The following is a 23803-nucleotide window of genomic DNA, read 5'->3' as shown; positions in this document are numbered from 1 at the left end:
AATTTTCATGTAATTTTCATAATTCGTGTATGTTTGAAATTTTCCATAATAGAAAGTAAAAAGAATAATAAAATAAAGATGTTCTGACTTATTACCCAAGTTCCTTATTACTTTAACACAAATGGAGAAAGAATCAGACTCTCACTTGGTCATGCTGAAATAAATATACTCAAAGCTACTGTGTCATAAGCACTGACATTTTGCTTCAAGTTCTTTAAAAAAATTTTTTTATTTGTTTTTATTTATTTTTTTAGAGAAAGAGAGTGATTAGAGAGAGAGTGTGTGAGCTGGGGAGGTGGGGGGTGCCAGAGCGAGAATCTTAAGGAGGCTCTACACTCAGTCCAGAGCCCGATGCAGGGTTTGGTCCCATTACCCTGAGGTCATGACCTAAGCCGAAATTAAGAGTCAGATGCTCAGCCAACTGAGCCACCCAGGGGTCCCTGCTTTGAGTTCTGTATCAATTTTAAGGGCTTAAAATGTTCCAGACTGCACTGAGATTATGTTGGCAGATCAAAGAAAGAGAATAACACTCCAAGGAAGAGGCAGTTCTTCTAGGGGTTTCACTGATGACGTAGGCAGAGCTCTGCAGTTCTGGCCTGAGTCAGCCCAAGAAGGCAGTCTCTGGATACCAGGATAAGCTGGAGAAATCACTGGCTTTGGAGTCATAATAGGTATAACAGACTAAGCTATGTGTCAGGTGAAAGATAGTGACAAGAAAAAACAAAATAGGTCACATTCATTGAATTCTCACTGTATGCCAGGTACCTGTGTAAGCTTGTTATGCATTTTATATCATTTGATTCTAATGGCTGCCCTATTAGTTAGATGCTACTGTTTTATAGATGAGGAAACTGGGGCATAAAGAACATATATAATTTGTGATCACACAGACTTTATATAATTGCCAGTAAATGTTGTGATTAATAAGTTAACAAATCCAATGGTTAGGTTTAGGTTTGGATGCACATAACAGACAAAAGTAGAATAACAGTGACTTAAAACAAAATAGTTTCTCTCTCATCTTTTTGAAGTCTGGAGATAATCTGTCCAGGGTTGCCATGATTCTCTGGAATCAGGTTCCTTCTGTTGCTTCATTTTGAAAGTCTTCCATCCTCAAGTTTACTTCATGGTCCAAGATACCTGCTAAAGCTACGTATTCCAAACAGAAGAAAGGCAAAAAGAATGGAAGACGAGAATACCACCCATCCTCCCTTCCAAGGATGCATACTAAAAATTGCACTTATCATTTATGCTTATTTTACAAAATCATTATTATCATGTCTTCTCAACTTACTGTCATGTACATACCTAGCAGATTATAGAAAACTTGCTTGTGGCAGGTCCAAGACATGAAAGATGACTAAGAAGTAGATTTGTCATGCTATATGGCCATGTGCCCAGCTAAAGAACAAGGGTTCTGTTAGCGTAGCTGATGGATAGGAATATTGAGGATCACTGACAATCACTGCTTGGTCCACACTCTGCTGCATTTAGAGCTCTGGTCTCTGTGGATATGCAATGGGTATGGTAATCCTTTTCAAAAGACATTTCAGGTTTAAATGGGTAAATAGGTTAATAGCTCCCCACCCCAAACGAACAAACAAACAAATACCCCCCTCCCAGGCTCTTAATTTAGTGTTTAGGAAATGCAAGTTCTTTCCTTTCAGCGAGATGTGGGCAAGTGGGTGAAAGTGGTCTGGCGCCATGGAGACTCAGCACCGCAAGAATTGACTCCACCTGCCCCTGAGGTCATCCTTGTCTTATTCATCACCATCTTATAGGACTGTCACATCTTCTAGGGCTTAACCTTTAGGGACAAAGGGGTTACAGAGAATAAGCACCTACATTTTAAGGATCTTGAACATAAAATCATATAATGAGCTCAGGGTGAAACATGGAAATTGAAGGAAACTTTCACTTCTGTGTCAATTTATATCCGACTTTGGGGAACTAATTACCACATGAATTTTGTCAGTTTGTTATTCCCAAGATTGAGGTCAATTGAGCACAGGTCCAGTTTATGGTAGTTTGTCAGAGTCTGTCCATTTGAGAAACTGGTTTCCTTCCTTGTACAATGACAAATGAAAGGACAGGTGCTTCCATGGGTTACTCTTGAAATGGTAATGTAGGTGTAACATTGTTGAACGATGAGCGTGTCCTTGAAGAGCCAAGATTAAGTTGAATGTTAGCAAATGACACAGCATTTTAAGTGAGCTTACTGAAGAAACCCATGGTGATTTTTTTCTGTAAGCTAAAGATGACCTCCGAAACTTTTTTTTTTCCTTCCTCATTTTCATTCAATTAGCAGATACAGAACACCTTTTACCTGGCAGGCACTGTGCTAGGCCTGGTAAATATATGATGAATGTTGTCTTTACCTACCAGAGTTGCTCAAAATACCTGAATTAAAAATAGACAAATAATATGCTCAGGTTAACAGATAGTCAGATAATAATATTTGTTTCATCAATTCCAAAACAATTTTTTAAAATATTAACATTTAGGCAGTCTTTACGTGTCTTAAAATTGAGAATAAGTCACATTACTGTGACTCAAAATGGATGATTTCTTAGATTTGATGAAATACAGCTTTTGAGGAGGGCTTTAGTGTTTATTATATGCTTTCATGGACCTTATTTCATTTGATTCTTTCTATGCAGGAGAATGAGTACCTCTTCAACTTTATGGAAAGAGAATGTGACTCTGAGTGGGAAACAAATTATAGAATACTTGCATCTGGCAGGTCCAAAACTCAAACATAGTCGCCTTTTTTCTCCAAAGCTAGTGGTTTTTCCACCACACCTTGATGTCTTTTTAATCTGCATACACACATATTTATACATGTACATGTGCACAAACACAACAAGGGCCAAGTTTATTTCAAAGCTAGGGGCTTGCTTTTAATGAATATAAAGATTATTTGTCCTAGTGATTAAAACAAGGCCGAAGAGTAGCCAAGTACTAGTTTTCAGGGGACACAACATAAGAAGTCCACTAAACCAGATAGTTACAGAACAAGATTGCCTGTTGGGAACCCACATCAATTGAAAGCTTTCAGGTCTCACTGAGCAGAACCTGCCATGTGGGGAGTAAAGCAAGGGTGACCCTGGAAGATGCCCAGACTATTTTTTGCCAGCCATGCTTAGGTCAGATCTAAGAAATAACCCAAATGTCATCCAGTGTTCACTTTGGTCTCTGGAATTGGCCTCTCAGGCTGGTGCAGTGGCCAAAGCATAGTCAGAAAGATGGGATTCTTTTAAAAAGAATTTTTTATTCATTAGAGAGAGATGTGCATGCGTGAGAGTGAGAGAGTGAGAGAGAGCATGTGTGCCCACAAACGTGAGCACGAGCAGTGAGGAGGGGCAGAGGGAGAGGGAGCAGCAGACTCCTTGCAGAGCAGGGAGCCCACCACTGCTCTCCATCCCAGGACCCTGAGATCCTGACCTGAGCGTAAAGCAGATGCTTAACCAACTGACCCACCTAGGCACCCTATAAAGATGGGATTTTGGATACTAAATGAGAGCCAGCTCTATGAGCTTGGACAAGACTTAACCTCTCCATCTGTGCCTCAAAAAAACGGTCATACGTTTGCAGGGTTGTTGGGAAAATGACTGTTAAGGCAGGAAAGGTACCTGGCAAATGGAAAATAACTAATGACGGTTGTTTTTATTACTGTTAGAAATTCAAGGAGGCACAGGTTTTAGGGTACTGAGTTACCTTAAAAAATATACCCTGCCTGGAAAGTTTGTCCTGTCTTGTAGGAGACCCAATACTCTATCAGGCGTCAGGAACAGACAAGCTCATTTCTAAGGAAATATTGTAGAAATAGTTGAGGGTTCGTCTGCTAAATATTATCAGCTCACTCAGTTTTTCCAGCATATTCTGTCTTGTCTCTTGTGTATTGCTCTATGTGCAACTCTTGACAGCTGCCACTATTTAAGCATGTGTTCTGTAGTAGAACCTTGATTAAATGGGACTTAGAACTGGAATACTTAAATAGTCATGATTTTCCCCTGTGGGCTTCCTTTGGAGAAGGAAGGAAGCAACAACCAAAGTTTTGAGAAAGATAGGAAAATTTGAGAATAGAGAGAATGCTGTGATTCAACACCTTCAATTTAACTGCTAAGAGAGAATGATTATCAAGGACACTTTGCTGATTGATAATAGAGCCAGGAGAGGATTCTAGCCCATTGCTCTTTCTTCTGGACTGTGACTTAAAGATTCAGCTTTTGGCATGTGTTTAGGTGTTGTTACTCCTCCAGTTTGGGCCACTACACTAGAGGTCTCAAATTCAAACGCATGCAAGGGCTGACTGACAAAGACTAAGTGGGGCAGGCTGCGTATTTCATATGGGGAAGTGGTGGTGAGCTTGGCACTCAAGCTGGAGTCTGTGTACCTTCCGTGGAGGCATTTAAGCTTACAGTTAAAAAAAAAAGTACAGGACTGACAAAACATTTGGGGGCCAGATATGGCTTCTTAGTCCCCCAGTTTGAGTACTTTACATTCATTGTATTTGCAGACTTTTATTCAATAAGGACATAATCTGAATTATGTACCTGAGGCATGTTGCCAAGGAAAGTTTCAGTGCTATTCATTGATTTTTATTAAAGCATAAAATCGAAGAAGTGCATTTTAGAAACCTGATCATACCTAATAATTTTTGCATTTTGCAACAGAAAGAACAGAGCAATTCTGTTCTCATTTACTGTCTGGTTAGTCAGACATTTGTTGTCCAGTTATGTATCCAAGTGAGTTCAGATGTCAGAGTGTGTAGGGCATTTGGAATTGGGAACCTCTTAGTACTTGACGTTCTGTTATATACAGACATTCAAACATTTATAACTGTCACCCATAGTGAGAAATACATTTATGTCATTATTGAGGAGAAACACATATATACTTTCACCACACAAACTCAAAATACTAGTTCAGGAAAAAATATCTTACCATATGCCAAAAACTGATGTTTTCCTAACCTATTTCGTTTTTATTAAAATAATGGTCATGAATTGCTAAGTTTATTTTTTAATCTAATAGTAGACCACAACATAATCATTTTTTTAAAATTTATTTTTTCAGCATAACAGTATTCATTGTTTTTGCACAACACCCAGTGCTCCATGCAAAACGTGCCCTCCCTATTACCCACCACCTGTTCCCCCAACCTCCCACCCCTGACCCTTCAAAACCCTCAGGTTGTTTTTCAGAGTCCATAGTCTCTTATGGTTCGCCTCCCCTTCCAATTTTTTTTTTATAAACATATAATGTATTTTTATCCCCAGGGGTACAGGTCTGTGAATCGCCAGGTTTACACACTTCACAGCACTCACGATAGCACATACCCTCCCCAATGTCCATAACCCCCTCCCCCTCTCCCAACCCCACCTCCCCCAGCAACCCCCAGTTTGTTTTGTGAGATTAAGAGTCATTTATGGTTTGTCTCCCTCCCAATCCCATCTTGTTTCATTTATTCTTCTCCTATCTCCCTAACCCCTAGACTAGGTGATACTAATACATTTATTTATTTATTTATTCAGTAGACATTTATTCAATCTTTAATGAGCGTGAGGTGTTCTTTTGGGTATCATGAAGGATACAGACATGAGCAAAACATGGATTTCTGTTCTCAAGGAGTCTAAAATCTAATAGGAAAGAGATGCATGAAAATATCTAAAATGTCATGGGAGAATAGTCACTCTACATTATGCATAATGCTTTTATATTATTATACATCATCATAATAAATTTCTTAAGTAGGTAGGGCAGATTTTAGCCTAATTTATAGATAAGCAATTACATTTTTAGAAAAATTAACATCCTTATAAAAATAGTAGAACAACAGTGTTAATAGTGATAACATATAGCACTTACTTTCTTTTTTTTAAGACTTTATTTATTTATTTGACGGAGAGAGATCACAAGTAGGCAGAGAGGTAGACAGAGGGGGAGGGGAAACAGGCTCCTTGTGGAGCAGAGAACCCAACGCGGGGCTCGATCTCAGGACCCTGAGATCATGACCTGAGCTGAAGGCAGAGGCTTTAACCCACTGAGCCACCCAGGCACCCCAGCACTTACTATATGTTATGTACTGATTTAATTCTCACTACAGGTTTATTCCAGTGGTACTATTTCTATGCTCATTTTACAAAGGACAAAAGTGAGGCAGAGAGGTTAAGTAACTTGCCTAAGGTCATAGAGCTAAAAGAGTCTGTGGAAATAGGGTTCAATCCTAGGAAATATGGTTCCAGAACCTCAGTTTTAACCAATGTGTTATAGCTCCTAGAAATTAAAAAAGCACACATCATAATCCCAGATGGGTCATGGCATATATTCATCTTCTCTGACCTGCCACCACAAAAATATTGTGACATCTGTTGTGGTGGGAGAGTATTTTGGGGGTGGAGGTGATGAGTAGGAATAGAGCCTGAACATTCCTTAGTGTGAATAACCTTCAACAAGATAATAAAAGTGACTGAAGTTAAAAAAAAAAAAAAGTGACTAAAGTCCGCAATAGAAAAGGCAAAGGGAAAGAATACTCTCCCTCAAAGAGGGCATCTAATCTTTTGGCTCTGCTCTGTTGGTGATGTAGTATTTTTGAGATAAATTATGGAGCAGTCTTGCTCTTGGAATAGCAGGAGAATTTAGTTCTAAATGTTCGTCTTGGATTTTACCAGTGCCCTTCCTTAATTAAGCACAGGTGTTCATTCAGAATCACACAGACAAATTTCCATTAGTATAGTACTGGAATAAATAATATTTATCCTTTACTGAGCATCTCCCTTGGGAAGAACTAGGACTGTTGGGCACTGAGGATAGAGTGGTGCCCAAGTCAGCCCAATAATGGTAATAATAGTGAATATTTAAGTACTTACTCTATATGTGTTAGGTACTAATGTAATTCTTTACCCGTAAAATGATGGTGTTTTTATTATGCTCTTTTATAGAATAGAAAAGTAAGATCTTCATGGATAAGTGAACTTTTTATGAATTTGATCTTTAGGATAATAAAAGCAATTTGCATGTCAATTTGCATTGGTATATGTTCCAATTTAAGCCCCAGAGCAGTTTTTAGACTGTTGTATTTTAATCTAGCTATTGCATTTTCCTGCCTTTATGTGTTCTTTATATCCTTAACTTTGTAGGGTCATTAATGGTTATTCTGATTAATTTTATTTATATTAAATTAAGTGTAAAGAAAAAAAATTAAATGGTCTCTGTAGCCCATTCATGTTTTTCTTTACATTTGCCAACTGAGGAGATAGATATCCAAAAATACAAAGGCGTATGTTTCATCTTAATTTCCTTAAGCAGTATGCCTACAACTCTGAGAACATTTGAACAAAAATAACTGAAAGTTGTCTTTTTGAAAATAATAATTTCTACTTTTGAAAAATGGTCATCTCTAAATTCTCTTAACCCAGTGATTATAAATCCAGAATTTGCCAAGGTATGTTATGGACACTAGGTATTTACTCCCTGTGCCTCAGTAATGAATTAAAAGAGAAGGATTATTTAAAATGTTATTGGAAAATATTTACTAGACTTTACAGAGTATTACTTCAGCCAAGTACATAAAATTGCTCAGTCTGACAGATTTGGAAAATTGAAAATATAAAATTTGTGTTTAAAATTTAATTGCAATTTTAATTGCTGTCACTCAAATTGTTTGATCTTGTTGTAAATGAGCATTCATTGCGATTTGTGATTTGGGTCAGACCACACCTTCTTCAGTTAATGCAGTTGGGAAAGCAACTGGTCAGGGAATTGAGGTCTTCCCAGAGGGACTGGACGGATCTACAGCATTCCTGGCCTCTACTGATTCAACCTCTTCCTATGACAATTTGTGTTTAGGTGATCCTTGAACAGGCATATGTCTCTCAATACAATTAATTTATTTTACGCAGATCTCTGCAGAACTAGGGCTTCCAGAAAACTCTTTGGGTCTCAAATGATTGGGACCCAACCTTCCTAGATGCTGTTGTTTGATTTTATGTCCTTAAGTGATCAAAATAATATCAAGAGAAAGCCACAAAAGGTGAGAAGAAGGCAAAGCTGGCTTTGTGTATGAGCTTAAGCAAATTTTACATATGTGCACTTGTTTCTTGCTGATGGGTGATAATACTCCGCCAAATGACTTGAAAATCTCCTCACTTAATCATTCCAAATCCTAATAGGGAAAAGGATCATTTCAAAACCAGAATTTCACTTGAAATGATAAAAAGAGGGATACTTCTGTAGTCTTATTATTTCAAGTGAAAACAAACATTTGGTAATTGCATTTTGAAACTTAGAGTTATGTCCAGGTTTTGCAAATGTTGAAATATATAATGTTGGGTTTCTCTTTAAGAATAAGAATGCAAAATCATGAATATGAAATTAGGTACATAGCCTTGAAAGGGGCTTCTGTAAGAAAGGGGCTCTGACCCTTCAGCTTGATTAACTTCGTGATTAATTCTCCTCTGATAATGAGCGACTGTTTTCTTTGTTTCCTCAAAATTATGAAAAAAAAAAAAGGGGGGGAGGACCTAGAGAATGGAAGGAAAATCCTTGTCTTCCTAACCATCCCCTCAAGCCAACTGAGTGGTATAGTCCTTTCTCCAGGTCCCAAGGTAAATGATGTCAGAACTGAAATTGCACCTGATTCGACCTCTTCCTCGCTCCCCCCCGCCCCCCCCCCCCCGCCCCAGTTATTCGTTCAACAAATAGTTACTGAAACAGTCACATCTACTCACTAGGTGGAATGGACCCTGTCTCCTACTAAATAGCCAGCTCTTTGATATCTCACTTAGGGATCATTCCCATTCTGGTTTGAAAGAAACTGCTGTTCCTTTCTGTCCTAGCATACATATAGCCTGACATTTAACATGTGTCCTTTTTCTGTTCAATTAAGTTAAAGTCAGTCCTCCAGGACAGTAACCTTCGGGGTGGCTTTGACTTGCCGAATCTTCCAGCAAATATAGGCTAAGTTATACAAAATGGGCGTGTCTGGATTTTACCAAGAGACCCCCTCGTCCCCAAAGCTTACCAACCAGAGACGCCCAGCCTCTTTCTTCTTTACCTCACGCGCGAAAACACCCTCTACCCGGGTCGTAGTAGTCCCCGCCCCCCCACCACGCCCCATTTACCGCCCTCAGCCCCCTTCCTTGAGAATCTCCCCATCCCTCACTCCTTCTCTTTTCTACCCTCCCCTTGGGCCAGCCGCGCTTGGAGCTGCCCTGCTGCGCGGTGGGGACGACGCGGCGACACCTATAGGATTGCTTCCGGGCACTCCCCAGCCAGAGGGTGGCTGGCCCGGGGCCCGGAGCTCCGCAGGGCCGGCGGCTCCACGGCGGCGGCACCGAGGACGCGCGCACCCGTTCGCCCTCCCGCCCGCGCCCTCTTTTTCTCCCTCCGTCGTGCGGGGCGCCCAGAGCCGCTCTCTGCCCAGGGCGGTGGCTTTGCCGCCCGTCGCGCAAAGCTCCTCTCTGGTGGCCGTTCCCTCTTTCCCTCCTCTTTGCGTCATGTCGGACACTTGATGTTTTTTTTTTTTTCTTTTCCTTTTTTCCCCTTATTTTTTTTATTCCTCCTTTAGCCCTTTCCACCTTCCACCTCCCCCTTCGTTTCCCAGGTTGATATTTTACCCCTCTTCTCTGGGCTTGCCCATGAGTCTTCTCGGGAGCTACCGGAAAAAGACCAGCAACGATGGTTATGAATCCTTGCAGCTGGTGGACAGTAACCGGGACTTAAGTGCGGGGAGCGGCGCGGGTGGCGGCAAGCAGAGAGTGAACGCCGGAGCGGCGGCAGCCGCGCGGAGTCCCGCCCAGCAGTCTCAGGACCGCGCCAGCACCATGGACAGCTCAGGTAGCGCTGGCGGCGGGGTGAGCCCAGCTGAACTCTGCAGGGTCCTCCAGACGCTGCCCACTCCACGAGCCCGAGGCTCCCACCCGACCTTGGTCTGGGAGGGGCCGGAATGGAGCGAAGGCATCTAATACCACCAGGGTGTCTCGTCTCTAATTTCTCTAGTTCAAGGAGCTAGGAAACGTTAGATCAGTCCTGAGGCCCAGCGACTGTAGGAGCGCCTCTTAATCTGGCTAGGCTGCTGAATACACCAGCCCGGGGCGGGGAGAGGAGGCGAAAGGGGAGGGAAGGGGTGGACGCGAGAAAGGAGCGGGTGGCGCGAGGAGCCACTGGGAAGGAAGGCAGGGAGAGGCAGCTGCTTTCATTACCCAGCTGGATGAGGGGGAGAGGTGAAGGAGCAAGTGCGTTGATTGCCTGCGGAGGGACGGTATTTATTCCAATTATTATTCTCTTAATGCTGATGTTATTTGCAATCCTGTAAAGCTGTGCCTCTTGTCAATCCGGCTGTCTGCTAGGGTTAATGCTGCTACCTTTCTGAAGCAATTTTTGCCTTGAGCCAATTCTTATCTAGGGCTCTTTTACACAGCTTTTATCATTTGTATGAAGAAATTTATTTCATCTGTTATTGGCTTTGATCTTGTTTATCTTTATCTTTTTGCATTGAGTGTACTAATAACTTCATAAATGTTATATGTAAGGAAAATGAAAATGCCTCTAAACTTTGTATCTGGGCTTGCAACCTTTTTTTTTTTTCTTTTTATAAAGCTCTTTTAGCGATTTCCATAGCAAAACAGTCACTTAATATTTTAATATATGTATGTTGGACCAGGGGTATTACTATAGCTGTTGCTCACCTTTTCAAGGAACTAGGATCAGAGGATTGTTTACATAAAGATAATTTACAATTGAAGTGGTCAGTGGTTTGTTCTACATTGGTAACTTTAATATACTGATCAACTGAGGACTTCAGAGGAAAGATTCATGTTGGGTTGTTTAAGAAGTAATGAAAACAACTGAATTTAATTCTTGCAATTTGCAAATAAATGCTTCTTTCTTTTAATTGTGTAATGGCTCTCCCTGGACTACCATTTTTCTATTTTCTTATCCCATAAGTGGGGTAAAATATTATTTACAGATGTTTTCAAATGTCCTCACCTGAAAACATATTTTACCCATACTAGATCTTATTGAAGTTAAGGTGTTTTTTTTTAAAGATTTTATTTATTTATTTGAGAGAGAGAGCATGAGAGGGGAGAAAGTCAGAGGGAGAAGCAGACTCTCCAAGGAGCAGGGAGCCCGATGTGGGACTCGATCCCAGGACTCTGGGATCATGACCTGAGCTGAAGGCAGTCGCTTAACCAACTGAGCCACCCAGGCGCCCTGAAGTTAAGGTTTTGGTAGAATGTTTTCTTAGGACCTTTTTAAATTAAAGCTAAAATTACCTGAAGGACTGATGATTCTAACAGCTTTGGTATTGTTGTTGTACATGGGTATTTGATTTACGATTTTCTTAAATCTGTGGTAAAGTCCAAAGCATCCTTTGACTGAACGTGATCTCCTTTAAGTCTTAAAGAAAAAGATTCATGCATTCTAAATGATGCCATTATAATCCTTTCTGGAACTTAGTGGACATGTATACAGGGAACTGAAAAGGAATGAACAATTTCCAAATGAGTGGGGAGGAGCCCCACTTTCAGGAAATGAAATTTTGTACAATTTCACTTCTCATAGGGATTCTTATTTTAAGAATTTGAATTTGTTTTTTTTTTCCATTTTATTTATTTTTTCAGCGTAACAGTATTCATTCTTTTTGCACAACACCCAGTGCTCCATGCAAAACGTGCCCTCCCCATTACCCACCACCTGTTCCCCCAACCTCCCACCCCTGACCCTTCAAAACCCTCAGGTTGTTTTTCAGAGTCCATAGTCTCTTATGGTTCGCCTCCCCTTCCAATTTTTTTTTTTTAATAAACATATAATGTATTTTTATCCCCAGGGGTACAGGTCTGTGAATCGCCAGGTTTACACACTTCACAGCACTCACGATAGCACTTACCCTCCCCAATGTCCATAGCCCCCTTTGAATTTGTTTTTAATGTTACATCCTAGGATATTTTCAACACCTATTTCCTGAGCCCCTTATATGCCAGGCACTGTGTTAAGCACCATGGGGGAATATAATAGTGAATGAGAGACACTTCTAGTCTTTAGGGGGCTGTCATTTAATAGGAGCAATAACTCGAACACACAGCAGCCTATAGTGATTCTTGGATTTTTGAGGATTGTCTTTTTTTTTTTTTTACACCAAATCAGACTTTTTCAATAGGTTTAGAGAAGAAGAATGAAGTGAATTGATAAATTGTTGTAATGGGAAAACATTTCATTAAGAATATGGTCATATCTAAAACATTATTGCTAGGAGTTGATTCTTCAACTTGATCAAACTAGCCCTGTATGAAGAGGTTGCAGGGATTCCTCCCATCCCCATTCTTCCTTCTGGTTAGGGCAATATTGTGGCTTTTTTATGGCAGCTGTGTATCTTATGACTATTTTGATGTAAATTTGCAATTGAGAACACAGTCTGGGAGGATGCTGTTTGTTTGGTCTGGATGAACAATTGCACCCTGAGAGTGGGGTTTCTTTTAGTGGGTAGCAAGTTTCATTGACTAGTGCAACTATATCTATCTTGTCTAATTATAGTTCTCTCTTCCTAGATCATCAAAGAGTGGCCTTCTGCAGTGTAAATGTATCCATTTGTTTAAGATACTTAATTAAGCTCGTGGATAATTTCTTTTTTTTTTTTTAAGATTTTATTTATTTATTTGACAGACAAAGATCACAAGTAGGCAGAGAGGCAGGCAGAGAGATAGAGGAAGTGAAGCAGGCTCTCCACTGAGCAGAGAGCCTGATGTGGGGCTCGATCCCAGGACGCTGGGATCATGACCTGAGCCGAAGGCAGAGGCTTTAACCCACTGAGCCACCCAGGTGCCCCTGGATGGATCATTTCTAAATGATTTCTAAATGGATCATTTCTAAAGCAGCACTGATCTGCCCATTTATTCAGCTCATTGTACTGTGACATGCTGGCTAGGAGAGGTGGTTCATGGGGCTTTTGGTCTAACAGAAATGTTTATGAATGGAAGAAATATGTCTAGAGGATTTAAAAATAAATCTAGAGGATTTAAAGCTTAGTTCTAACAATACCTTACACTGGTATAGCTATTTATAATAGGTGGTACAATTGGACAGTTATTTCATTTCCCCAGAAGTCTATTAGGCAGAATAAGGGGCATATCTGTGCCTAGAGACCTGATATCAAACATCTGTACTGTTACTAGCTGTAAGACCTAGAAAAAAAAAATTTTTTTTAAGATTTTTTATTTATTTATTTGACAGAGAGAGATCACAAGTAGGCAGAGAGGCAGGCAGAGAGAGAGGAGGAAGCAGGCTCCCCGCTGAGCAGAGAGCCCGATGCGGGCTGATCCCAGACCCAGGGATCATGACCTGAGCCGAAGGCAGAGGCCTAACCCACTGAACCACCCAGGCACCCCAAGACCTAGAAAAATTTTAAGGCTGTTCTCCATTTATAAAAGGAGAATCATAATAGTTGTTTTTACAATAGAGCTTTTAGGTTGAGGTTTAAGACAACTTGAGAATACATTTGTAGTTTTCCTTTATTTTGCTGTCTGCATCATTACAATTAGATGAGGAAACTTATTCTTAGAGACGGTAGGAGACTTGTTTAAGGTAAAAATAGCTACTTAGTGACAGCTAGATTCAGTTTTCTGACTCTAAGGTTTAAGTTTTTCTCTACTAAACTGAACTGTCTTTCTGTGTAGGTATAATATCAACTGATTATTGAGATAGAAACAATTCCATTTCCTTGGATTTCCCTTCTGTTTTTAGATGAAAGAGTGACAAATGTTCAGAAAAGTTTAATGACTTTCTAAGTCAACAGACTCTCAAGTGGTGGATTGCAGAGCAGCCCCAAGACAGACGTGTCTTCCAGAGCTCTCTGCCTGCCCTGGCTCATGTTCTCTTTATTTGAATTATTCTCTAGAAAAGATTGTCATTCCAAGGTCATCCTCTCATCTCCCAGATGGCACTGTAGCTATCCCAATTAGCTCAGGAACTTGTATTTGTGTTCATTTCACTTACCATGAAAAGTAGAATCCATAAACAAACTCCTAGTCTTAAGTCACTGAAGTGTTCCAACTTTAGGCTTTACTTACCAAATTCATAATGACAAGCCATAAAACAGTAGCCCAGTTAAAATCTGTTCCAGATTTTAATGGGATTTAAAAGTGTAAGGTTAATGTGAATAATGCTAATACACTTTCCTGTTTAGTATAAATTTGATTGAAAGCAAAAATTACCTTTAACAAACGCTATTCTAGGTGGTGTTTAAACACAGCATCTACATTTCGAATCAGGCTTTCTCATTATTTAATACTTATTTGGATAACTTCATACTTCATTGAATATTATAAGCATATATATGTTAATATTCCTTTCTTAGGAATACCTGCCCATTTAAGGGTTTTATAGATTGAAGACAATGTTGATTTACTAACTTAATGTGTGGCTAAAGTTTGAATGTTTCTAGATAGTCACTTAAGGATGCATCTCTGTCAAAGTTCAAATGCTTGGAGACTGCCAGGTTTCATAGACTTAGAAAGGGGGTCTTTTTTTTTTTAAAAGATTTATTTATTTTAGACAGAGAAGAGAGAGTGTGAGATTATGGGGTGGGGAGGGGCAGAGGTAGAGGGAGACAGAGTCTCAAGAAAATGCCATGCTGAGCACAGCAGGGAGCTTGTTGTGAGGCTCCATCTCCTGACCCTTGGATCAGGACCCCGAGATCACAACCCTGAGATGGCAACGGGAACCGAAACCGAGAATCCCCAGAGGCTTAACTGACTGTGCCACCCAGGGGCCCTGGAAGGGGGAACTTTTGGACCAAGTCTCAGAAAGATGACTGTGTAGCGTATGATATACCGCTTCTGCGATGGAACTGTCACTGCCTTCTGAGGCTGTACCTTTGGACTGTTCTCATCAGCACCAAGTTCCTTCTTTTTATTTAGGTCTTTCGGCTTTCTAGGTACAAGATAAATCTAATCCTTTGTTCACCCTTTGAAAATTAGAGAACGGATCCTGTTTTTCCTCTTAGCTCAGTTGTCTTCTTTTCTAGGCATATATATCATGTATGTACATGTACATATATGATATATATAAGTATATATCATATATATAATCTCATACACATAAATCATATATAAGTATATAAGTATATTTAGATATATATAACTATATTAGAGATATATATGAATAGTATATATAATGATATATAATATTTATATATATTTATTTAACAAGATTTTTAAATTAATTTTTATTATAAAATTTTTATCCTAATAGTTTTCCATGCTCTCGTTAAAAAAGAATTAAAGATTACAGAAAAGAATACAATGGAAAATATACCCTCCCCCTTCCCTGATTCTTTGTCTCAGAGATAACCCTATTGAAAGTATATATAAACTTAATATATATATAAAATAACATATGTGTGTATGCACAAGATTAAAATTATAATAAAACAGAAAGTTGTGGCCATGTATGTTTATATACATTGTTCAGGAATGCTTAAGCATAAAAATTGTTATTTTTTTTTTGTTGTAGCAATGATTACAATCCAGACCATTTTGCTAAACACTGTATGTATGGTATCCTATTTAACCCTCATAAGAATTCTTGAAGTTTGGTGGTAGTTAATTTTTTCTTATAGTTGATTAAACCAGGCACAGGGAGGTTAAGCAAGTTGTCCGAGGTTACACAGTCTCCACTTATTCTACATTGAGTAAAGTGTCATAGAGAAATGTCCATAAATTTACAAGTGAAGAATTTCCTGCTGAATGTTTCTATTTGCTGCTTTTGCTGTGGTAAGGAGAAATAAGTGTTTGGGGTAACTGAAATGAATGGTAGTTGTTTTTCATTTTGAATCTTGTAAATAAGATCTCTCTCTCTCTCTTTTAAGATTTTATTTTTTTGACAGAGAAAGAGCACAAAGTAGGCAGAGTGGCAGGTAGAGGGAAAGACAGAAGCAGACGCTCTGCAGAGCAGAGAGCCTGACATGGGGCTCGATCCTAGGACCGCAGGATCATGACCAGAGCTGAAAGCAGATACTTAACCAACTGACCCATTCACGCTCCCCAAGATGTCTCTCTTGACTTAAATATAACCTAAAGAATTTTAAAATGCTAGAAAATGGAGAAGGCAGAGAAAAAGCAGTAGTGAATAAAACTGATTAAACCCTTATATGACACTGAGAGAACAATATAATTGGTACCACTTTATAACTTTATGGAGCGATATCTTACCAATGAAAATGAGTCTCCACTGTTCTCAGGATAAAGTCTCTTTATCTTAACTGGACATCAGAAGCCCACCGTGGCTTCTGCAAGACAGCCAGTATAACTGGCAGTATAAGGCAGTATAACTCCTTACCCTGTCTCCACTGGTAGGTCCCCTTCCTCCGCCTCCATCTCTACACTTTTGCACACATTATTTTCTCAGTTTAGGCCAACCTCTCCCGTCGCCATCTAGATGTCCACTTTTTCCAGGTTATCTACTACTCCTACTCATTCTTCAGCTCCTAAACTCCTATAGACTGCATGAGATGGCCATTCTCCATGCTCCTCCCCCCGCCTGTATATCCCTGCCTTTGCTCTTACCACATTAGGTTGTGATACATTGCCTGACCTACCTCTCCCTCCAGACTCTAAGTAAAGTTCAGAGCAGGGCTGTGTGTTCCTCGCCTTTGTATTCTTATCATTGCTTGGCATTTATTAGGAGCCTGATAAATACCCACTGAATGAATAAAAGCATGTACTGATTTTGAATTTTTAAAAAGGGCATTTATAATGAAATGTACCCATCCAAACCATAAAATAAGCATTCAACTAGATTTTTAATAGAAATGAGACCAGACTTGATAGAAATGAAACTGTCGGCAGAAAGATAGACCAACTCAAAAATGAGCATTTTTCATATGCAAGGACACTAGAGGGAAGAGAAAGATAATTAATAAATAATCTCAGACTTCCAATAGTTTTCTAATGTGGAAATGTAAAGAAATAACAAGCTTACCAAAAGACTGCTTTCTTAACTGCCCCCCCCCAAGTGCAACCTATTATATGATTTACAATCAAGATAATTTTTTGAGCAGAAAAAAAACCCCACTAAATATATACAACTCTTTTTTTAACAAACTAACAATACTTTTATCTAAAGATCTGTGTTTTTCATCATTAGTATTGCAAGGCTGGAATCTTAGCTATTTTCAGGTTTAATATTAAAAACTCTTTGTATCACCTTTGGGCATCTGCAATTTATGTAAGCATTATGGTGTCTTTTTATAACCTGCACTCACCATTTTGAACTCCCTTTAGAAAGAGCCTTTAATTTCGAGGTGGATTAAAGAATCCTGGAGTTTAAATTGTACATTTCCTTATTGACAAAACTTGTAACTCAGGAGAAAGGTAAATTATAGTTATTGTCTACTTAAACAACATCTCTTAAATTTACATAGAAGCTTTTGAAAGAGCAGCTTAATGTCTGAGTACTAAGCCCTTCATGGTCTAAGGAATTAGGAAATTTTCATGACATGTGCCAAGAGATCTGGCAATTTCTAGTTCTTAAAATTGCTTTACCTGGCATGTCACAGGCCATAGCCTGGATCCAAAATATTTTTTTTCTTTCAATAATGCATCAAAGCATAATTTGAAAAGGCACTAGGGATGAAAATTAAAATTCAGCTGTGTGTGATGTTAACAGTGCAAATGACCACACCAAGGAAGAATCAAGGTCCAGTACTTGTGATGCATGTTGGGTTTGCCCCTGCAGAAGATGATTGTTGGCATGTTGAAGTGTCGTACTCTACCTGGTGACTGGTGAATTTGTTTGACATGTGTTATAAGCCTCTTCCCGATTTTAGAAATGTTGTGGTGTGAAAGAAGTGCATCTCCGAATTGGGTATATTTGGCACAGGGCAGGGGGAATGAAGGGTATAATAATAGCCACATACAGTGCCGTGGGGTGTGGAAGCAGGAGGCATAATTTCAACCAGGGGGCTGAGGGAAAGCCACAGTGGAAAGTACTGTTTGAGCAGGAAGTCAGTAGGTGGAGAAGGAAAGGAGAATTGTTTTGGACTGAGAGCTAAGGTGCAGTGGCATCCTCATACTGATATGAGGTGGGTTGAGAGATTTGCATTTAGGCCAGGAAGCCAGAGCCCATATGGGTTGGAAGTGCTGTAGTGGACGGCACTGGGAAGACAGATTGAACAGGATGAGTCTGTTGAGAAGGTTGGACTTTATTCTGTACGCAGTGGGATTGTCCTGAAGATTTGGCCGAGGCAGGGCTGACGTACCCATAGGCACAGTGCCTAGGGATCACAGCAATTTTAAGGCCGACAAAAATGTTTTAATTTTAATTTCTTTTAAAAACCAGAATAAAATAAATGAGTACAGCAGTAAGGAATTGAATTCCTCTTCATACCAATGCAGTAAAAAATGATTTTTCTAAAATGGGGGGATGAGCACACGAAGGCAAAACTACCTAGGGCCCCTAAACGTCCAACTGCAGTTCCAGAGAGAAGAATATAATGTGTGAAACCTGGAGATACTTGGCAGCTGCCTAAAAGGTGGGTCCTGGGGTGCATGGGTGGCTCAGTGGGTTAAAGCCTCTGCCTTCGGCTCAGGTCATGATCCCAGGGTCCTGGGATCGAGCCCCACATCAGGCTCTCTGCTCGGCGGGGAGCCTGCTCCCTTCTCTCTCTCTGCCTGCCTCTCTGCCTACTTGTGATCTCTCTCTGTCAAATAAATAAATAAAATCTTTAAAAAAAAAAAAAAAGGTGGGTCCCGTCTGTGGTTCCCACCTGTGTCCTGGCTGTATCAGGTTGACCTGAGACGCTGGTTGAAAACAGAGATTCATGGTTTATCGAGGGAGGGGGCGTCCTGACATGGAGAGAGCATGTGCCTGGTGGACAAGGAGAGCAAATAAACATCCATTAAATTGTCCATTACTTGAGAAGTAATGACAGCCCAAACCAGGTTAATGCTGTAAACTATGGAAGAAAGAGGAAAGCATTGCGTAAAAGAATGGACAGACTGACAGCCGACTGAATGTGGGGTGGGAGATATAAGGGATTCTAGAGGTGTCTAGGCTGGTGGCAGGAGAGGAGGTAGTATTTTCATTCTTGGCCAGAATGGAAAATGTGACCATTTGGTTTTCGATACTACAGATGCACCATGAGCATACTAGCGAAAGCGCTAAGTATGCTGTCCCATTGGCCCAAGGTGTCACCAGGCTTTCAGCTTTTTGGTCGACTGTCCGTTGGGCTGTGCAGATCTCCAGGGGAGTGCTGTGGGGGAGGTGGGAGGCAGGAACAGGGTCTGTGTTCGCCTAGGGGAGGAGTAAGGTAATCAGTGGAAATGCTAGAACTGAAATTCTGGGGCACTGGGCTGAGTCCAGGGCTGTGGCTGGAGGCCAGGATGGTGTAAAGTAGCTAGCCTGCCCTTAGGCCCATTCTCACAGGGCAAGCCCTAGGCTCTGGGTCTTTCCTTGCCTGCTGATGGGGAAACAGGAAGAAAGCTCAAACACCAGAGAAACCTGGGAGATGACAACTGAAGCAGGAATTCCTGGTCTATATGGAAACAGACAAGTGCCTGAAAAAACACCCTGACCCCAGAAATTCTCAAGAGCTGCCTCAGGCCAGCATTTGGCCACTTGAGCATCACAGCAGAAATCAGTAGGGTGACATTTCTCTTCACTGCTTGTTCTTCCTTTCCTTTCTCCAGCTCTTCCGCAGTCCTCCTTCCCAATATTCTCTTTCTTCTGCTTCCTCTTCTTCCCTCCCCTTCCTCTTCAACTTCCTTGACCCCCTCTCCTGAGATGCTCTTCTTTTCTCTTCTTCCCCTGTCCTACCTGTATCTTCCCCCTTTTTCCCTAGTTAATGAGCTTGCATGTCTGGGAGACTTGGAATCCCATGCCATAGGAAGGTGCGTGGATGACTCTAGTTTGGGGGTATGCTTGTGGGGATGTATGTGTGTGACTTAGATCCCAGGCTGCTGCGTGTGGCCCACTGGGTGTGAACACTGGTGTCACTTTCCAATTTGGGTAATTGCATCTGACCTACCTAAAATTTCACTTGCTATTTCAATTAGCCAAGTGTTCCGCACTGTGACTTGGTGATGAGAGGTTTCATAAGCCTCCATCCCAGCGGTAGCTACATTTCATTCAGATGAAATTCACTTACTAATTTGTAGCTAGGGAGGGCAAGATAATAGCATACCATTCCCCCCTCCCTGTCTGTCCTACCTCTTCCCTGCAGAAAAGCAGATCTTTCTTTTCCCTTCCCCTATTGCTAAAGCTTAGAAAAATGGCTCTATTTTCAACCCGTCCACGTCCAAATTTGTGGATGCTGTTGAGCAGTGGGGGTATTATGGAATCATGAGTCAGAAACCCCAGATGTAAGCATTGGCTTTGTCATTTACAAGCTTTGACCTTGGGCAGGTAATTCAAATGAGAAAAATCTTAGTCACCCTGCCTGTTTCATAGGCAAGGGGGAAATATGGGAATGTAGATGAAAGCACTTTGCAGTGGGTAAATTCTGCATTTATGCATTTTATGAATGTCTCCTGACTGCCTATTATGTGCTGGTATGGTTCTAGCCACGGTGATACAGTGGAGGACGAGACAGATAAGACTTGTGTGCTTATGAGTTTACATGGTAGCACACAAGATATACCATAAGCAAAGATAAAGGATTATATGGTATGCTAAATGCCATCAAGGGACTAGAGTGAGGGAGAGAATAGCTTAAGTTGGGGGTAGGGAGGAGGAAAGCCTACCTTACAGAGCACAATCAGGAAAGGCCTTTCTGAGGAGGTAACATTTTGAGCTAACACCTGAAGAAACAGAAGCAAACAGGAAAAAAAAAAAAAAAGAAAGAAAGAGAGAGAGTGCTGTGTGTAGCGCATTTCAAGGAATAGCTTCAGCAAATGCAAAGACCTGGAAGAGGGGCCAAGATCTGTGAAGGATATGTCATTGTTGCAGCCAGAGCTTAGTGAGCCAGGAGGGAAGGGGGACAAATGAAGTTTGTGCTGTATTTTTAAGAGAACTATTTTGGCTGCTTGCCTCAAGTAAGAATTTGAGGTGACTTCGTAGGTTCATAGGGATTCGAGACTATAGATAGGATTTCTGTACCAGAGATGACATTAGTAATTATACTGTTGAACATTATTAAGGGTCAGCCTTTTTTCTTTTTTTCTTTTTTTAAGTTCAAATGGTAATAGTCTCATAGCATCTTGGTTTGGGCAACGTGCTTTTCTATACCCTCTCATACTTAGTTTTTAGAATGTCCCAGTGAAATCGGTGACTCCAGATCTTCTAACATCCTGAAAAATGACACATTTGCAGAGGAGGAGAGTTGAGGTCTTGGGCACCCTGTGGCCAAGATGTATAAAGCTACTCTAGAAGGAGACAAGCTGGAGGGTTAGAACAGTAAAAACTGGGTTTTAACTGCTAAGGAAATTGGCTTATGTTGCCTTGAAATGTATAGCAGCATTTTGCTTTAATTATTGGCCTTAAAATCCAGCCACTAAATTGCCTAACATGGTAGGGAGCCTGGCTTTGTCTCTCAGTGTGCCAGGAGAGAACTGTCTCCATTATGCCTCATTGGCACATGGAGCCTTGGAGGCTTTCACACACTGTCTTGTTTTGTGAGCATTTGCCGTTGTAACAGAAGACAGTTCTATTTCATATGTTGCTTTGTTTTCAAGCCATTGTCTGAGAGCTCGGCTTCTTGTCTCTTAAAAAGCAAAACCAAACCAAAACAAGAACCCTGTTTTTGTTTGTAGCAGGATGCATATTTATGAAGAGAAAGTATAAAACAATTTTGTAAGTGACATAAAAATGAAAATAAAAGTTCATTTCCTTCCTCCCCAGATATAAATAATATTGTTTTTTTATATGTACTTCTAGAATTTTCTATGCATTTACAAGCTTCTCCACAACCACATAGACGCATGCAGATTCCTGCATATCAACACATGTATACATACACATTCATATTTAATAAATACCTGTATATCCTGGGATCATTCTATACATGCTATTACAGAACTTGATTTTTACTTAACACTATGTCTGGGATAACTTTATACATTTTTACCTAGTGATGTACCTCATTTTCTCTAGTGACTGCCTTGAATTCCACTGTCCCAATTTTTCTATTGATAAGCAGCAAATATCTTTGAGTATATATTTATGTATTGTATGTGTGATACACCCATCGGATAAATTCTTAGAAGTGAAATTGCTAGGAGAAAGAGCACACTCACATCACATTATGATAGATCTTGCCAGATCGCTGTCTAAAGAGCCTCGTTCCAACTTATATTTCTGCTAACAGTATATGTGTCTACTTGTTTTCCCAGACCCTTGTTAAAGCTGAGTGTTGTTATCAAAGTTCTTAATTTTTGGCAGCCTTATAAGTGAGAAATAGTGATAATGGTTCACTTGAAACTAGCATTACATTTTGGTACTTCCATGAGTTAATTTTGTATGTGGAAATTTTTTTTTTTTTTAAAGATTTTATTTATTTATTTGAGATAAAGAGAGAGGGAGAGAGCATGAACAGGGAGAAGGGCTAGAGGGAGAGGGAGAAGCAAACTCCTTATTGAGGAGGAGTCTGCCTTGGTGCTTGATCCCAGGATCCTGGGATCGTGACACGAGCCCAGGGCAGATGCTTAGCTGGCTGAGCCACCCAGGCACCCTGGAAATGATTTTTTTTTTTAAATTTTGTTTATTCGGGGCGCCTGGGTGGCTCAGTGGGTTAAAGCCCCTGCCTTTGGCTCAGGTCATGATCCAAGGATCCTGGGATCGAGTCCCGCATCGGGTTCTCTGCTCAGCAGGGAGCCTGCTTCCTCCTCTCTCTCTCTCTCTGCCTGCCTCTCTGCCTACTTGAAATCTCTGTCTGTCAAATAAATAAATAAAATCTTTAAAAAAATTTTTTTTTGTTTATTCACTTGACAGAGAGAGCACAAGCAGTGGGGAGCAGGAGAGGGAGAAGCAGGCTCCCTGATGAGCAGGGAGCTGGATGCAGGGCTCAATCCCAGGACCCCACGATCATGACCCTAGCCAAAGGCAGACACTTAACTCGACTGAGCCACTATGCACCCCGGAAATGAGTTTTAATTACTTTTTATTACATAAGTAATACATATTTAGGGCAAAAACAATTTAGAAAGTGCAGAAAAGTACAAAAAAAACCTGAGAAACTTTCTTTTGTATATGACTGTTGTTAACATATTGAAATATACCCCTTTGTCTCTTATCTCTGCATAAAGTATGAATGAAACAGTTGCGTTACCTTGTTTGTTCTTTGTCGATTGGGGCCACTGGTTTTCTTGTGAAATACCACAGTACAGAAGTGGGAAGTACACTAGAGTTGGAGCCAGTGGCTGTTCAGATTCGTTTTGACATCACTGTCTAACTTTGTGAACTTGGGCAAGGCATTCTACTCCTCTGAGCCCCTCTGCAAAACAGATATATCTTTCTTATCAGATTGTTAGGAAAATCAAATAGGGTAAGGTACAGAAAAGAACCTAGTGCATTCTCTGCCCTATAGTAGATACTTGATAACTGTTGGCTGTATTAAGAGGTTGACATGAAGTAAGGCCATGTTGGCAATATTTTATTATCCGGAGGTTTCTTTAAGGTGGATCATGTTTCTCTCTTCATTTTATAAGGTTCTGATCATTTTTCCATTATATTCATGCTGGGATTATTCATAAGCTTTTAAAAAATTTTTTATTAACATATAATGTATTATTTGCCCCAGGGGTACAGGCCTGTGAATCATTAGGCTTACATGTTTCACAGCACTCACCATAGCACATACCCTCCCCAA

The 23803-nt window shown here is 40.4% G+C and overlaps 1 protein-coding gene across 3 annotated transcripts in view; it reads left to right on the top strand.

The window, feature by feature from the left end:
* The window catches only part of DNAJC6 (DnaJ heat shock protein family (Hsp40) member C6), a 148321-nt gene that overhangs the window by 37193 nt on the left and 87325 nt on the right, over window positions 1-23803 (top strand). Inside the window, exon 2 of one of the 3 annotated variants that reach the window (XM_046018737.1) lies at window positions 9572-9840. The exons of the other annotated variants lie outside the window; for them this stretch is intronic. Within the exon in view, the coding sequence (XP_045874693.1) occupies window positions 9642-9840 (199 nt within the window). The 5' untranslated portion in view covers window positions 9572-9641. The remainder of the gene's footprint in view (window positions 1-9571; window positions 9841-23803) is intronic. 3 annotated transcript variants of the gene reach the window in all.

This window comes from Meles meles, chromosome 1, assembly GCF_922984935.1.
Source record: "Meles meles chromosome 1, mMelMel3.1 paternal haplotype, whole genome shotgun sequence".
NCBI lineage: Eukaryota > Metazoa > Chordata > Mammalia > Carnivora > Mustelidae > Meles > Meles meles.
Note: the sequence above shows the minus strand (reverse complement) of the source record. Positions and strands in the feature narration are given on the sequence as shown.